Raw genomic sequence first — 17,522 nt, 5'->3', positions numbered from 1 at the left:
AAAAGCTTTTTCTTACACTGCTTCTTGGTTATGGAATAATTAGCAAAAGTCATTGAAAGTGATTTAAAACTCTCCCTAGAAATAGTTTAAAGGAAAATCATAACTGGTGTTTTTAAACCTCCTTCAAATTATTGCATGAAGTCTTTGTGATGATTTAATTATTTTGTTTGGCATGTTTTGCACCTGAATGGCTCTTGGTCACATCCCATTGACCAGGTTTTACTGGTAAAACAATGGTTAAAATAAAATATATGTTATGATTAAAATAAGGCTTAAGAACGTTGATAACGACTTGCTTGAAGATGTGTATTATTAATATTTAGCACATTTTATTTTTAAACTATGGACACAAAACAGAAAAGTTTTACATATTTGTCTAAATTGTCACTATATTGTGACATTAATCAATAAAAAAATTAAGCTTCTCTGCCTTCTCCCAGTGCTAACTAAAAACAACCAATCTAGAGCCAGGAGGCGGGTCTTAGCGCTGTCAATCACCACTCATCCTCTCTTTCCTTTCTCTTTGCTGCAGCTAGTGTAGCATGTTATGACTTCTCAGACTTGTCAGTATAGCCACTGACAACGGCCTGATAAATGGTTTTCCTGTAACTGTAAGTTAAGGGAGTACATGAGGATGATTGACAGGTGCTAAGACCCTCCTCCTGGTCTGATTGGTTGTTCTTTAGTCGGTGCATTTCTTCAGTATCTCAGGGAGGACTTGCAGGAAATTATTTTTTTTTCACAGACTATTTATCTCATAGCAAACAACAGAGTGACAGTTTTAACAAATATGTAAAAAAACCCAAAAAAACAAGCATATTTTTTATAAGTTATATATCTGTCTCAGATTTTGGCAGGAATGTGAGGCCATAGAAACAGAATACTAAGGCCCTGTTTACATGACAATGATTTATGTTAACACATTTACATGAAGACATTCTAATTACAACCTTTGTTTACACAGTAACGGTACACATCGTAAACGTGTAATGCTCTCGCCACGCCACTAGTTGGTGCTAGGTTCTTTGAAACCAAGTGCGCATGTGTATAAAAAAAATCTACTTGAAAGCACGTTGATTCGCGTTTCCCCATCAGGTACCGTTTTCCCAGATACTCGGGGGGAAAACACGCACTATGTGCGTCTGATCAGGGCGCAGTTGGGAAAAAGTGGGATAACTTCGCTGAAACATGTTGTTTGAGCTTTCACGGTGTCCGTAGTTCCCTAGATAAGAGCGCTGAACAAGCACACCTGTATTTTGCCACCTGGGCGGTGCGGCAGCGGTGAAGAGACGCTGAGGGAACCGCATCTGATGGGGAAACACGAATTTGTAGTAACACCAGCATTGTCCGTAGTTTCTTCTTCTGTGGATTGTAGGAAGCAGCTACGTTTTGCGTCATGCTATGCATGAACCCGTGACAGAAAAGATCCATTTACTCTGTTTACACGACAACGGACACCGGTACGTTTTCAGAACCATTGCACTCTGGAACCCGTTCTCATACTGTGCCGGTGTCAGAGAAACTTTCGGTGGTTTCATGTAAATGTGCGGTACAAACAGCGTGATTTAGTTATCACACAGGTGCACACACCTGCGCAGCTTCTCTGTGAATTTCTCCAGCTCCTCCTGGGCGCGCCGCAGCTCCGTCTCCAGGTACTGCCGGGTGGAGTCGAACTCCGTCTCGACCATCTCTAGTTTGTGTGTGGTGAACGACAGGCGCTTGCGGAGGTCGTCCTTGTGGTCGTGGAAAGAGCTGAACAGATGTTAGGGGGCGGTTAGGAGAATCTGATCGTCACAACAGAGAGAAAACGGCGAAGAAAGGCAGAGGGAGTGAAGTACAGATGAAATGTAACTCGGTTTGGGTGTGAAGGAGGAGATGAGTGTAGGAAGAATATTAAAAATGTTCCATTCAGAGTGAGGCTGCACCACCAGGACAAACATCTCCCATTGGTGCAGCGGTGAATTTCATTACACATCGGCCTAATCCAATCTCAGAATGTAGAGGACCGGATTTTTGCCTCAGACAGACCGCTGGTGAGTCACAAGGAGGTCTGGAAATGTAGAACAGAAGCTTTCTGTGCTTCTACTTTTAGCTACATGGTAAAATGGAAGAAAAAATTAAGAATTTACACTAAACACACTAACTGAAGACCCATAATTTTTTACTTTTAGCTGAACTGATGGATATTTGAGTCACAACATCTCTTAAAGTTTCTGCACAGCCAACTAAGAGGTACGGTTAGCTTCACCAGTTAGCTTCACCAGTTAGTTAAGGTGAGGTAATTTTATTTATATAGCACATTTTCAACATCAAGTTCATTCAAAGTGCTTCAGCTTTATTTCAGACATTCAACAAAACTGTCAGATGGAAAGAAAGCGATGCAGAATCAGCAAAACAGTTAGCAGTTAGTTAACTTCAAATGTTAGCTTTGAATGTTAGCTTCACACGTTAGCCTTGGCTGTTAGCTTTAGATTTATTTCAGACCTTTGTAAGAACAAAACAGTCAGATGGAACAACAACAATTCAGTCAGCAAAATAGCTGTTAGCTTCGCCTAGTAGCATCACATGTTAGCTTTACCCTGTTACTTTAGGTTTTGGTTTATTTCAGACCTTCACAAGAACAAAACAATCATATAGAAAAACAACAAAGCTTAGGGGGGAGGGGAAACACAAATATCAGCTTCACTAATATATTAGCTTTTAGCTTTGTAAGAAAAGCTCTGAAATAAACATATTAGCTTATTATTAAACTTCTGCATATTGGCTGAAGTGTATTTCAGACCTTCGCAAGAAAAAAAAAGCTAATGGAAAGACAACAAAGTAGAATCAGCAAAATATTTATATTCACCTGTTAACTTCACCTGCAAGCCTCGCCTGTTAGCTTAACATTTTAGGTTTATTTCAAACGTTTGCAAAAACAATCAGTTGAAAAGACAATAATGCACAATCAGCAAAATAGCTGTTAGCTTTGCCTGTTGGCTTCACATGTTAGCTTCACATGTTAGCTTCACCTGTTAGCTTTTTCTGTTAGGTTTAGGTTTATTTCAGACCTTCACAAGAACAAAACAATCAATTAGAAAGACAACAAAGCAGAATCAGCAAGATGGCTGGGGTTTTTCACAGTTGTGGTCATGGTTCCCCTTATCCCCCCCTTTAGGGGCACCACTGTTTATGACCCTAACTTCATTAGATTCCTCACTTTTTCAGTTAAAGAAAGCACCATAATCAGATTAATGGTTTATTTGTTTGTTTAACTGGAAGCAGATGGTGGATAATAGAAGATGTGCAGATGAACAATGAGAACAATGTTTGAAGTTTAAAGCGACGGTCCAAGCCGATTTTTCTTACCTTCTTTTTGGATGTTTGCATCCATTTCTCTGGCTTTTCAGGGCTGTTTTGCCAATATATATCTTTTTCATAGTTTTCTCTCTGCCTCAGTTTGCATGTGTGTGCGGCTGTTACTTCTGCTGCTGTTGCTGCTGCTCGACTGAATGCTGAACCGAGGTTTGAATTCTAACCGCATACCAAAAGTCAAAGCTTTAAGTCTTGCCTGGGGAGCCAGATAGTTGCCGGCTATCTGTGATGACCCTGGCAAGAGAGCAGAGAAAAACAGCTTTGAAGCCTCACGGACTCAGCAGCCACATTTTATTCTTTGCAGAGAAAAACTGATTTTATCTGCATTCAGAACATGAGTCTGCAGAGTATGACGGATTGGAGCTGGAGGATCAATTGCATAAATTCAACAAATAAGAAAAAATAGATGATGTTGAAATTTGCACTTTCTATGAAAGATTTTAACTTATTTTCTAACATCTTTAATCACCTGTTTAAAAGATATGAAAACTAAATATAACATTTATGTCTTGTATTCACTTTCTAAAATGAATTGGTAAACGATTTGTCTTGCTGTGAGGATGTTAATGCAGCAGCAGCAAACCGCAGTTCCCTGTGGGGCTCAGAGAAATTGACCAGCTGCCCTCTGAGGTTATTTCTCAATAAATCAGTTATGATTAATGCATGTGGGTTTCTGCTTCCTCTGCTTGAACTTGGATCTCCCACATCGTAGGAACCTAATAACCTGTCACTTGCTGAGCGTGAGGTGCACGTCTCTCTTCGTCTAGCCAGATTTGTGGAGACTTGTTGCTATCTGTGCAAACATGCATTCGCAAGGCGACACTGATGTTTGCAGAGAGAGAAAAAAATTTGCTCCTCCAAATGTAGAGCATCTGTTTTAGTTAAGAGAATTGCTTACAGATCATTTTTAAAGATATATGTCTTTTGTATTTTAAAAAAATGTGAAAAACTGAAAACACATAAAAAGGAAATCTAAAAGCCTAAGCAAATAAATTAACATATAGTGTAATAACATGATGTAATTTCCCAAATCTGTTACTTTAAGGTCATGTCTAGGGTAGCAACTAGTTACATTTACTCAATTACCTTTACTTGAGTAATTTTATTATGAAGTATTTCTCTACTCTTCAGTAACATTTCAGGATTTTCTACCTACTGAATAAAAAACTAACATATTTTAACCAAAAGTTCACCAGACAAAGACACACAGCTGCAGTTTTTGTTAAATTTGTCAGAATTATTTTATTGAAAGAAACTGATTTGGAAAAATACCTGATTTTGTTATTTTTTGTTACGTATATGAATTATTGTCATTTTGGTCCTTAAAATACAAAAATTTCTTCTTAACTTTATATTTTGGTCCTGTCTGATGTAATGTTTAAATATTAAATGAGTGATAATTTGATCAGTTACTCAGTAATTGAGTAGACTTTTTACCAAATACCTTTTTTACTCTTACTTGAGTATTTATTGCTCCAACATGAAAATATGTTGAAGAAGTGCTACTTTGACTTGAGTACAATTTTTGGGGACTCTGGCTTTTGCTATATGACAGTTTGTTTTGGCATTTGTCTTCAATTCAATTCAACAATACCATCCAAACGGGAGATAAATGTTATCTCAACTCATATAAGTTTTGTTTTGTGGATTTTGATGTCTGGTAGCAGTCAGTCTCGCAACAAACCTCAAGAAGCCTCTGACTGAAGATGCTAACACGACATGCTAACAGCTAAATTTCCAGACAGCAGAGATGATGATATTCCACAGTAACATGTCCTGGATGATACCAGCAGCCTTTGGCAAACACTGCTGATCCACCTCGTTTGTTTTTGACGCTTCTTTTTAAATGTATTTGTTTGTGTTATTGAGAGAACGATGGAGTAGGGGATTTGTTACTTGGTGGTTTGAACTTCCTGCTTCTTTCTCTTGCCCTTTGAATCCATGAAGCCTTGCTCTTAATTTCCTTTTAACTTGGGGTCGCAGTTCAGGAGTTATTTAAGACTTTGAGATGCTAATTCAGATGTTTAAAGTTGTTAAAAACCAACAACGAACACTTTGTTGAAACTGTCCAAAAGTATATAAAAAAAGCTAAATTTCACTAGAGAAACATACATTTTAAAAAAATCATTTTAGCGACATCCTTGTTTTAAATGCATTTATGATCATAATGTTGCTGTGTCATCATCTGGCTGGTAGCATTAGCTTATTTTGTGCTTTGCAGAAGCAGTGCTGGTACTTGAACTTGGATCTCCTCCACTGTAAAAACGTAATAACCCGCCATTTTGAAGCGTGAGGTGAACATCTCTCTTCATTAAGGACCAGATTGAGGCTCGTTAAGTGCAAACATGCATTTGTGAGGTGTGCAATGTAAGACAATGAAGAAAAAACTTCCTTCAAATGGATAATAATAATTTTTCTTAAGTGGATCGCTTGCAGCTCTTTTTCACAGCAGCTGTGGACGTTGATGCACAAGACAAACTCAGTGGAGAGCAGATTTATTTTGTCTAAACAAAATTTACATGAGCTAAAAAAACACGAGAATATCTGAAAGCTAAGCGGCTAATCTTGAGTAAAGTGGAAAACCACTTAGCATAAGGCTAGCTGTGCTGCCTTTTGTAAGTTAAGCTGGACCAGCAAGGTTGAAAACCGCACTAGAACGCCCCCTGGTGGATATTTTGTTATGTTTTGGTGACGCTAAAAAAGAATATAGATCCAAGATGGTGGAACGCAACACCGAACAGTTCATGATTTAAGCTGATTATTATCCTTATACGTTGTGTTTCAGACAAGATTTATTTGTAAGTATTGGTTAATTGTGAAAACAATAATTGTCTCTTTGTTTTATGTAACTGGTGTAAATAATTGTACGCTGGAGTCATTTAGGAAAAAGTTTTTTTTTATCTTTAGCTAGCAGCAAGAATAGCTAATTTGCTATATTCGTTGGCTAATACTCAGTCTTGTATGTTTCAGTTTACGATGGCCAAAGTGATGGCAGGGGTCAGAGGCCACTCTTCAATAAACAAGTAGAAAAGAAATTAGTTTGGTTATTGGAGCGTCGTTGTCTAGCTGCTGAAAACCGGAAATCTCAGGGCGAGGACAGCACACTAGGCTCTTATTTTTTATGTCTTTGTGTTGGCAGATCTTCAATTTTTAAGCAATTTTGGAGATACTTCTATCTAAATAAATTCAAAATCAACATGTTGTGCTGGGAGAGTCTGAGCAGTGGCATTAATTTATTTTACACACTACAACTAATCTCCTGGGGCTTGAACTCGGATCTCCCACGCTGTAAGAACTTAATAACCTGTCACTTGCAATTATAAGCTGCACATCTCTCTTTATTAAATCAGATTTTATGAGACTTACAGCTATCAGTGCAAAAACACACACATTTCCGAGCAATGCTCTGTGATAAAATGTCTAAATGAACAATAACTCTGCTCTTTCAAATGGATAAAATCCACTTTAGTTAAGAGGATTGCAAGCAGCTCTGCTCCTCAATGGGTGTCAAAAATGAACAGAACAAACTGAAGGCCACATATCTTCTATAATTTAACAGGGTTTGATAAACTAAAAACATAATTTCTCAAAGCTGCTGTAAGATCGTTATAGGGAAGGTTATCTAATCAAGAGGCTAGCTCACGATTTCATAGCTTTAGCAGCATAAAAAGTTTGATTTGGTCTTAATTTCTAAGACTTGTAGCTAATACAGATTTATTTAAGATTTTAAAGGAGAATTTCTCAAACTGTGGTCCGCAAGGTGCTGCATGGAAACGACGGTTTCATTACTGTAAAGTGTGACGCATACAGTTGGCTTACCAAAGGATTGTGTTTAAAAATATTAATGGATAAATGTATTAAGTGAAGCTGAAGATACCAGTGGAAAGAAAAGACACCAGGATTACTTACATGATTGTTTTTAATCTCCCTTTATTGCAGGGGTGTCCAAAGTGCGGCCTGGGGGCCATTTGTGGCCCTTGGAGGGATTTTCTGCAGACCCCCAACTGCAATTCAAGCATGATAAAAATGTGGCCTTTCCATCACAGGTGCAGATGTAAACTGTTTTATTTTTAATCAGGGTAAGATTATTACACTGATAAAAAATGTATTGTAATTTTCTTAGAAGCAGAAAATGTTAAGACTTTGCAGACGTGGCTCTGCCTAAATCAGCTTTTATTTAATTTATTAAACTTGGATAAATATTGCAAGTGTTTTCAAAGAAGGTGACTAAAATCTTTTTCTTAATGACAGAATAAATTTGTTAAATCAAGCCCAAATTTCTATTTCTACATTTTTTGGGCCCGTGAGTTCTGTTGACTTTGGACACCCGGATTTATTGGGATAAATAAAGCATTTTTGAATTCAAATTTGATGGGAGAAATTCATGTTTGTAGGAATAATTTTTCAGCTTCTCACGTTGAAGTTGCAGAACTTTTGTTTGTAGAATACTATTTTCATACAAAGTGTGCCATTATGCTGGCTGTGCTGAGTGCATATATAATGGTGGAGAGGCGGTGAGCAGTGCTGCACCCCGCACTGACTAACTGCATCCAAACACCATAATTATTTTACACGATAAAATAATTATGTACATTGGGTTTCCTTTGGGAGGAAATCATTTGTTTCTGCCAAAGCCAGCATAATACAAATTGTATTATGTTTATAAATTTCAAAAATATCACACTTTTAGGCCTGTTACGCTTGCAGTAATAACTTATTTTTTGATTTCCATGTGTTGTCCATCATTGGAAAGCTGAGAATAGACACTTTAAGAACCTGCAAATAACTCAAAATGCCCCTGACTTCTTTATTGGTTTCATCACAGGCCAGTCACATTTACCAAACAGCGCCACCTTTTTCATTAGTATAAACAAAGACGACGACAATAAGTGAGTTCAGAGGCTAATATTTTCATTTCAGGTTGTACATATTAAGATTTTGTGTCACTATAGGGACAATTTTAAGTTAGGCGATCTTTGAGTGTTTGTTCAGTGGGTTAATTGGCAGATTATTTCACTTAACAAGACATTTTCCCCATGTTGGTAAAATAATCTGCAATTTAGAATTTGTACTTTTCTATCACTATTAAGGAATTATTGACTTAAAACAAGCTCTTATATCTTGCTGAAAAGTTACTTGTAAGTTAGTTTTGCCTTATTTCAAGTGTACTAAGATATTTGCACTAGAAACTAGACCAAAATTACTTGGCAAGATTTTGTTTTTTGCAGCAGTACAGCTCTAGTTTATTACACAGAAATGCCAACATCTCGTTTGATATGTTTAAATAAAATATTCATGTATACATCTGTCACCCTTACTACTAGAAAATCACACCAGAAGTCATTATTTCACTTTCTCCTTTTTGCTTTACCTATCATTGCACTCTCTCTCAGCATTATGTATTGTTTTATACTTGTGCATATCTAGTAATTGTTTTTATCTTGTAACCAGGTTGCTATGTATTGCAAATTTTTTGCCCAGGTCCCTCTTGAAAATGAGATCTAGATCTCAACGGGGTTTACCTGGTTAAATAAAGGAATAATAATAAAAAATAATAAATGGGATGTACAGTAGCTACAGCAGATATAGGCTGATGACATTTTCATCTTTTAGACGCTCATCTCACTAAGGAGGATCTCTGTCTCAAAACGCCAACTGGTTGGAAAGGGACACTCACAAGAACAGTTTTGCCACATTTCATGGCTTTTAATATTTAAGCGGTGTTCTTCAGAGCCGAGGAGGCAGTGGCATCAAAACAAACCAAGAAACTGTTTTATGCATGTTTTAGCAGTGTTTTATCAGAGCGGACAGGCTAGCAGTTCAACAATAGGCCATAATAAACGCTTTGTTGCTGGCTGCCACTTCTAATGCCAGGACTACTCTTACTGTGTTTAATTGCCTCTCAGCATTGGCTTAAGAAACAATGGCTGTTTCTGGAAGCGTGGTTAATATTGTTGCTATGCTTGTTTTCTTATCTACTAGTAGCAGGAAAGGGGCACAAAAAAGGGACTGGAATAGTTCCTGGATTGCTGTGTGCTCGTATGCAAACAATTACTGCTGTCCTGCTGGGTACAGTGAGGGCTTTAAAGGGGACCTATTATGCAAAATTCACAGTTTGAATGTTTTTGTATGTCCATTTGAGTCTCTGCTGCTTCTAAAAATAGACCAAGCAATAAAAAAAATATAAAAATGAACACCTAGACAGTTTTATGGCAATAACTTCATGTTGTTTAGTCTCTGGAATATAACGAGGTAAAAAAATCTCTAGAATGTAGCAACCCAAATGAATCCCAGGCTGTCCTAGCAACCGAAGCTGAGTTCCGCCCGTCACCTAGCAACCAAAGCTGAGTTCCGCCCGTCACCTAGCAACCAAAGCTGAGTTCCGCCCGTTGCCTAGCAACCGAAGCTGAGTTTCAGCACATTTGGTCCGCTGGTTTTACCATTGCATGCGCTGTACAATGGTTTGTTGCTGACTTATCATCCAAAAACCACTTGCTGCATTCTTGTAGGTTGTGCAGGAGGCTCTACTTCTGCTTTTTGAAGGTGTACGGTTGTATAATTGCGCATCTGTTTGCCGCCATTTTCAAGAGCGAGTGTAAACATTGAGTTGGGGTTGCCGTGGCCTCATTATCCAAGAATGGTGTTGTGCAATAAAAGTAACGAAAATGTTTTTATGGTCCATAGACGCATCCTAACCTTTTCAGAGAAGTACAATAGATCACCTTTAAATGACACAACTCTCTAAGAGACAAACAGATTATGGTGCTTCAGGTGTTGTTTTGGCAAATAGAACAAATTTTGACAGCAAAAGACTTGAAAATCAATCACTATTCCCTTCCTGTCAGCATTCCTCACAGGTTTTCAGACAAGTTTGTAGTGCAGATGAAAGTATAAGTAAACCCATTAATCTGAAATGCCTTCGAACTTGTCACAGTTATTTGACAGCGTGCTCTACAGGGGCTACAATAAATGGCTGAAAGGCTTAAAAACACAACACCGTTAAAATGATATGATTAAAATAACACATCCTCTGCTTTTGCTCTTGTTTCTCAATAATGGCCTCACCTGCAGCTTAGTTCTGGAAGAGGAGTCAGAGAAAACACATAAAAATCTCTAACGGCCAACATATGTTTTCCTTTTACAAGGGAGAGACGTTAGCATGTTGATTTACTGGGAACAAGCTACAGTATGGGAGCTGCTACCTGCAACATACGCCACTCACAGAGGCCAAGTAAGGGCATTAAACTTTAATGACCACAGTGCCATCTTCTCTGAACTCGCAGCACAAATACATCAGCTTCTGTAGTAAATAGTTAAGCATCTTATTACTGCAAGAAGGATAACTGGAGCTGTGTCTTCGTTGGGTGCAATCATTTATTTGGTTGTAATTAGAGAATACTACATTTTGATAATGAAAATGTAATGACAATATGAAAGTTTTTGATCAGGTCATAATCATGCAGTTATCCACCAGCAACACTCACTAGTGTGAAGGAAAACATATCTAGTTAATATTGTTGCATTTTTATCAAAACAACTAAATCCTAATAACTGCTGCCCGTTAAATGTTCTGTTTGGTATTATTGTTCGGCAGGAACATGATTTGTCAGTTAGCATAAGCTAACGCTGTGCTAAATGACGCCGTTGCTAACTCTGCTAGCCAACCATGTTACGCTACTCATAATATCTGTGCATTTACTGTAGGAATTGTAGTAAACTGGAAGTGATTTAGGAGTATTTTTACTTCGCTGTACTTTTTACTTTTACTTGAGTAATTGTATTATGAAGTATTTCTACTTTTATTTGAGTAAAATTTCTGAATTTTCTACTATAAATCTTAACAATACAGACAGTTTTGGAAGCTTTTAACAGCAGTAATTTGAATTTATTGTGGCAATAATAAATCTAAATTCTTATCTTGATAAGACATTTATCACAGTAAATGATAAATGCCCTACCTTTTTTCCCAGCTTAATAGTGGACCTTTAAAATAGTTTTCTTTTAATTACTGCACATGCACAGCAGCAATGTTTGCACCAGAGGCAGAGCAGGGTTTCGTTTTTACCCATCAACCCTTCGGTATTTGGATTTGGGACTCTTGGGATGGAAGCGATCGGTAAGCCGCTCTTCCTCCTGAGCTACAGCTGCCTCACCATGTTTCAGGCTTTACATGAGGGGATACAAAACGTGTCTTCGCTCCAGAAACACGTTCGTCTCCTGTTCATTTCAGAAAAACACAGCTAGGGATTAAATCACTGGAGCAACAACGGTGATTAATCAACCAGATTTGCTGCCTTGAGGCAACTACTGCAACTGACGTGCAATATCAACACTTTGGAAGAAGGACAGCTGATCGAAAACTCAAGCGCATAAACTATAAGGATCTCATAAGCAGGACAACTTTATGTCTCAACTTAACGTCCAAATATCACAACATGTTAAAAGGTACAAATAAAACCTTCCAGTTGATTTTCAAATCATTTTTGGACAGCAGGAAAGTCTGGATATGCATCCAGATGATAGGTTGTCCTCCAGGAGTTTTAAATTGTTTTGTAATCAAAATGACATTTTGAAATATTTGTAAGGAATATTTCAATTTCAATTATTTGTAACTTAAAAGTTACAAACTTAAAAGTTACAAATAACTACCAGTTTATTTTAAAATCAGTTTTGGGCAGCAACTAAATGCCTTAAGTGTCTGAATATCCAGATATACAGGATAGATTTTTCAATGGTTTTTGTAAATTTTTCGCAGTCAAAATCACAAATTCTGTGGTGCTATTTAGAGATATTTGTATTAAATTTAAAACATTTTTAAAAATTCTTGACAAATTTTAAAAAGTATTTCCTAATTTTAGATATGGAAACATATATAATTATCATGAACTGCAAGCTTGAACACAACTGCAGTTGTAAAAATCATAAAATATGTCTTTTAAACAAGCATCAAAATGTTTGCATAATACTCGCTCCAGGAGTTTTAAGTCAACAATTTCTTACTATTGATGAAAAAGGCTCAGTTCCACTGGCGGATTATTTTTATTGCTAACAAGTTGAGTCACATTCCATGGGCCGTTACCTAGCAACCCCAACCTAGCCCAGCCGTTACCTAGCAACCCATGAGGAGCTCCAGCACATTTGGTCAGCTGCTATTTTTCACTGTATATGTTGGAAGAGACACTTGCTTTGTTGTTGTCTTATTATTCAGAAACCACACAGCAAAAATACAAACTTTTACCAAATGTTTTTGGTTTAGTTTCTAGTGCAAATGTCTGAAACTCAAAATACCTTCCAAGTAACTTTTCAGCAAAAAATAAGAGCTTGTTTTAAGTCAACAATTCATAGTAGATATGTAGATATTGACTTAAAAGAAGCTCTTATATCTTATTTCAAGTGTACTAAGATATTAGCACTAGAAACTAGACCAAAAATACTTGGTAAAACTTTGTTTTTGCAGTGTAAGACATGAGACAGGAAGTTAAAGCTTCCCTCGAAACCTTCAAAACAAAACTGACTGAATCAACTTATTCACAACCTTAATATAGCAAACTTAAATGACAAAAATGATGAAAAACTGACATTTATAAAACGGTAATTGATAAGGAAAGACTATGACTAACTGGAACTGTCATATTTTTATAAAACTGACTAAAACATACAGAAATTATGGATATAATAACATTCGTTTTGTGTTCATTAATTTATTTATTAGTAGTTTATGAAATTATTTCCCCCCTCATAAGCAGTCAGCTAATTAAACTAATCAGCAGCCAACCAACAGTTGCTGGTTGTTAAACAATAATTTAATACATTTTTTGAAAATTGTGTCTCCTGTTGAGTAATCGATCAATAGATACTCACAATACTTTGACCTTTTTGAATTCTCCACCTAAAAGTTAACCAAAGTATGTAAAACTAAAACAACTACTATAACTAATAAAATTGAGCTGAAATAAAATCATATTTAACTAATAAAAACTAGCAAACCCACTGTAAAAACTAATTAAAACTAGTTAGTTTTAATTAATTGTCTTTTGATTGAATTAGACAATCAAAAGTCACAATTAAATAAAAATAAACATTTCTAACCGCTGCTTATTCATCAGGTCAAGTTAAGATCTGAAAAGCAAAACAAACTCAATGAATTTAATATTTTTCATAATAACAGCCTCTTCCTTAAATATTTAACCAGCGAAAGCACTGATGAAACATATTTTTTTATTTTGTCCATCTGCTGAAAACGGTGGTAAGCTCTTCATGCTAACGCCGCAGGCAGAGAGCAGCTCTGCAGCCTTTTCATAACCTTTAAAACTACAGTAAAGAGACAAACAACTCGTGCTGTATGTTGATTGGAAGCGGGTTGTTGCCATGACAACACACGGTTCTAGTTTACAGTAAGTTTGCTTAAAGGATTAAAATATGGCAGCTTTATGAAACTCTAAATTCACTAATCTAATTTTTAAAACTTTGTTTTTTATTAAGATTGTAAGGTTCCTTAACTGCTTTGGTTCTGATCGTTTCTAACCGACCCAAAGCGTCCTTCCAGTTTATACCCGACCCTGCTGACATCAACGACATGACGAGGCCGTTTACAGGAAGTGCTAGTTAGTGAAACAAGCTAAATATTTAGCTTGTTTGTTACATATTAAGCTAAATATTTAGTTTGGAAATTAAATGCTTAGCTTGGATAATAAATATTTCATTAGGGACTAAATATTTAGCTATAAACAAAATATTTGCCTTGCTTGCTAAAATAGCTCCAACCCTGTAATTAAATATTGAGTTAAATATTTAGCTGAATATTTAATATAGCTATATAAAATTTACCTTATAACTAAATATTTAGATACAAGATAAATATTTAGGTCTGAATAAAATATTTAGGTTGGAAAATAAGTATTTTGGAACTAAATAATTAGTTTGAAAACTAAATATCAGCTCCAAATTAAATATTTATTTGGGAACTAAAGATTACATTTTAAAACTAAATATTTAGTTTTGAAACTAAATTTCAGACCTAAATCTGTTTAGTTAGTTTTGAGCTGAAACAATTGTAAATATAGGAATAACACTGTAACTTTTACAATAACGATAATCCAAAACAGATTGCTGGAGTGACGAGGGCGACTAAGCGACAAGTCAAAATAAAAATCATTTTAAAAAATCCAAACACTGGTGCACTTTCTCTCTCACACGCTGAAGAAAAGAAACAAAAACATCCAAAATCTCTGGCGTTTTCTCCAACACGGGTCGTTCAGAAACCCGTTTCGGATGCTGCAGGAGCCCTCCCTCAGAAACGGTGCCTGAGTAAATCTCTGATCTTCCTGTCTTGGAAATAATTAGGCAGGAGAATGAAAGAGCAAGGAGGTGGTAAACTGCTCCAGGCGAACCTGAAGGGAGACTTCACAGAGCATCTGCTTCTGTGGGCTACGTGCCTGGCTTAGCCAAAGCCTGCAGACGGATAAACAAAGACACTTTAAGCAGTTTTCTCAAATCGTGGATTTGTGACGTCTTAAAGGTGTTGACGGTTTTAATAAAGTAGGTAAAACATTTGTAGAGGTCTAATCAAAGATTTAATGTCTCAATAAGCTACTTTACCAGTTTTACCGTCTTGCAAAAGTTTTAAAACCATTTAAGCTTTTTTACATTTTGTCATATGTGACGGCAAAACTTTGATGGGAAAACAGAGTGTCTTCAGTCAGAGGCTTCTTCAGATTCGCTGTAAGTACAGACTGCTACGAGGAATCTTTCTGCAATAACTCTCTGAAGAATCTGACTTCATTTGACTTACAACATTTAATTTCCCTTCAGGATCAGGGAAGTATTTTTGAATTATATTTTGGAATTTGAGTTTGTAATAGATCACAAAAAACAGAATGTATTTGCAAAATCAACGTAAATACTCTGTAAAGTAGTCTAAATATCTCAGTACACTGGAAATAAGACAAAACTAAGCTATAACTAAGTTTTCAGCGACATGTAGGAACTTGTTTTATGTTAATACTTCCTTAAAATTGATGAAATCATGAACTGTTTGCCATTTATTGACCAATGATGAACTAAAAACACCAAAACAGGGTTTATAAAAATGGAGGACATTTTGTAAACAATACGTGGAAAACAAGACATTTTTTCCATGTTACAAGAGGGAAAAAATCAACAGAACTAGAATGTTTTTAATTGGTATTTAATAATTATGGACTTAAACAAGCTAATGTATCTTGCCGGGTAATTTAGTTTTGCCTTATTTCAAGTGAACTAAGATATTTGCACTAGAAACTAGACAATAATATTTAGTAACTTTTTAGGTTTTTGAAGTGGACGAGAAAATATCACAAAAAACATTCATATAAAACTACCACAATTTCAAACTGAATATTCAATTAGCAAGCTAAATATAACGTACAAACTAAATATTTTGCTTAAAAACTAAAGTATCTCCTTACCAAACTAAATATTTAGCTCTCATTTATATATAAATGCCACCATTTCAAACTAAATATTTAGTTAGCAAGCTTAACATTTTGTTTACAATCTAAATATTTAGATGGAAACTAAATATTAAGCTATCAAGTTAAATATTTATCTTACAAGCTAAATATCTAGTTACTAAATATTTAGCTCTTATCCATATAGCATTGCCACAGTTTTAAACTAAATATTTAAGTACCAAGGTAAATATTTCTCTTACAAATTAAATATCTGGTTACCAAACTATTTTTGTGGTTTACAAGCTGTTTTCAGTTTAAAAACCAGATATTTACCTTCAAATTAATCACAAATGCCACAATTTCAAACTAAATATTTAATCAGCAAGTTTCACATTCTGTTTACAACCTAAATATTTAGATGCAAACTAAATATTTTGTTACCAAGTTAAATATTTCTCTTACAAACGTAAAACCTGTATTCACTTTGAGAATTAGATATTTAGTTCTCATTCAGGCCCGAATGCCACAGTTTTAAACTAAATATTTAATTAGTTTGCACCAGGTGAGGAGTCGGTCTTAAAGAGAGGAACTTTTTTGTATTTTTTCTTCCTCATCATGTGCTTGTTCAGCTGTAATTGGCTCTCTGTGGTATCATCTTCCCCGTCAATACAGCAGCTAATTGAGGGCTGTGAGGAACACTTGGCGCCTCATCATTCGCACATTAATAAAATCCTAATGACAACAGAAAATAAATAATTGAATAAATAAGCACAGAATTGCTGCAAGTGAAACAAACTGTCAGCTGTTTTTGCTGCAGTGACTTACAAGCAGTTAAATTCAATTTACTCCCCATCCTCCCGTCATCGTAGCGCACCGTTTGCTCTGTGACGATGCAACACATGGACAGCAGAAGAACCGCGCTCCAAACAATCATTATGTGACACAGCAACTACACTCAGTCATGTCCGGATCACAGCCTTACCGCTTAGGAGCTTTTCGCCTCATTTTCGGAAAGATAAGATCACAAAAATCATGTGTCTGTGGATCCCTCCTCAGAGCTTATTGCATTCAGAAAAAAAAAAGACTCCTCCAATTCTGACTGGAGACTCCGCTGAAGAGGGAGAGGAGAAAACGGAGAGAAGGGTAGAGCCACGAATTGAACGGAGGAGGAGGAGTTGTGGGAGTGATGGAGGGAGGAGAGAGTGGAGGTAAAAGTGGAAGTGGCTTACCTCTTGTCGTGCCAGCATCTCTCCATCAGATTCCTGGGAGGAGGAGAAAACGGGATGAAATGATTGCGTGCATTTATCAGGCAGATTTATCTGCTGCTGCACCTCTTATCTGCTGTTTAAAGGGTCTCTGTGCCTCAGCAAACAAATATATCCATTATTTTACACTCTCTGTACAGAAGAGGGAGGGGAACAGAGCAGAAGAAAAGATATGTTTATGCTGTGCTGCAGATGCAGAGAGAAAGTACCCAACGGTGATCCATTAGGGTTTATTTCACTTATCGGAAACACAGAAAAACAAAAAAATTTAAAGAAAATAAGTAAAAAGGTAAACAAATTTGGATTCCAAGTGTGGTTTGAATTAGAATTAGGTCTTTGTTTATTGCTGACCACTTAATGGCTAATAAATATACAGAAATGTTATCAATTAATGTATGAAGGCTTTATAGTTCCTTATTAATAACTGGGGATTTGGGCCGATATTGATATCCTGATTTTAATATTACTGCTG

The 17,522-nt window shown here is 36.2% G+C and overlaps 1 protein-coding gene across 1 annotated transcript in view; it reads right to left on the bottom strand.

Moving 5' to 3' along the window:
• begain (brain-enriched guanylate kinase-associated) overlaps positions 1–16,963 on the bottom strand; it is a 43,430-nt gene extending 26,467 nt beyond the window's left edge. The window contains exons 1-3 of the mRNA XM_032547624.1: positions 16,768–16,963; positions 3,349–3,588; positions 1,591–1,752 (exon numbers count right to left, since the gene is read on the bottom strand). Coding sequence (XP_032403515.1) covers positions 1,591–1,752; positions 3,349–3,419 — 233 coding nt within the window. The 5' untranslated portion in view covers positions 3,420–3,588; positions 16,768–16,963. The remainder of the gene's footprint in view (positions 1–1,590; positions 1,753–3,348; positions 3,589–16,767) is intronic.
• Between the last annotated feature and the right edge of the window lie 559 nt (positions 16,964–17,522).

The sequence above is a fragment of the Xiphophorus hellerii genome, chromosome 19, assembly GCF_003331165.1.
Source record: "Xiphophorus hellerii strain 12219 chromosome 19, Xiphophorus_hellerii-4.1, whole genome shotgun sequence".
NCBI classification, from domain to species: Eukaryota; Metazoa; Chordata; class Actinopteri; order Cyprinodontiformes; family Poeciliidae; genus Xiphophorus; species Xiphophorus hellerii.
This window is presented reverse-complemented; position numbering and strand designations above follow the sequence as displayed.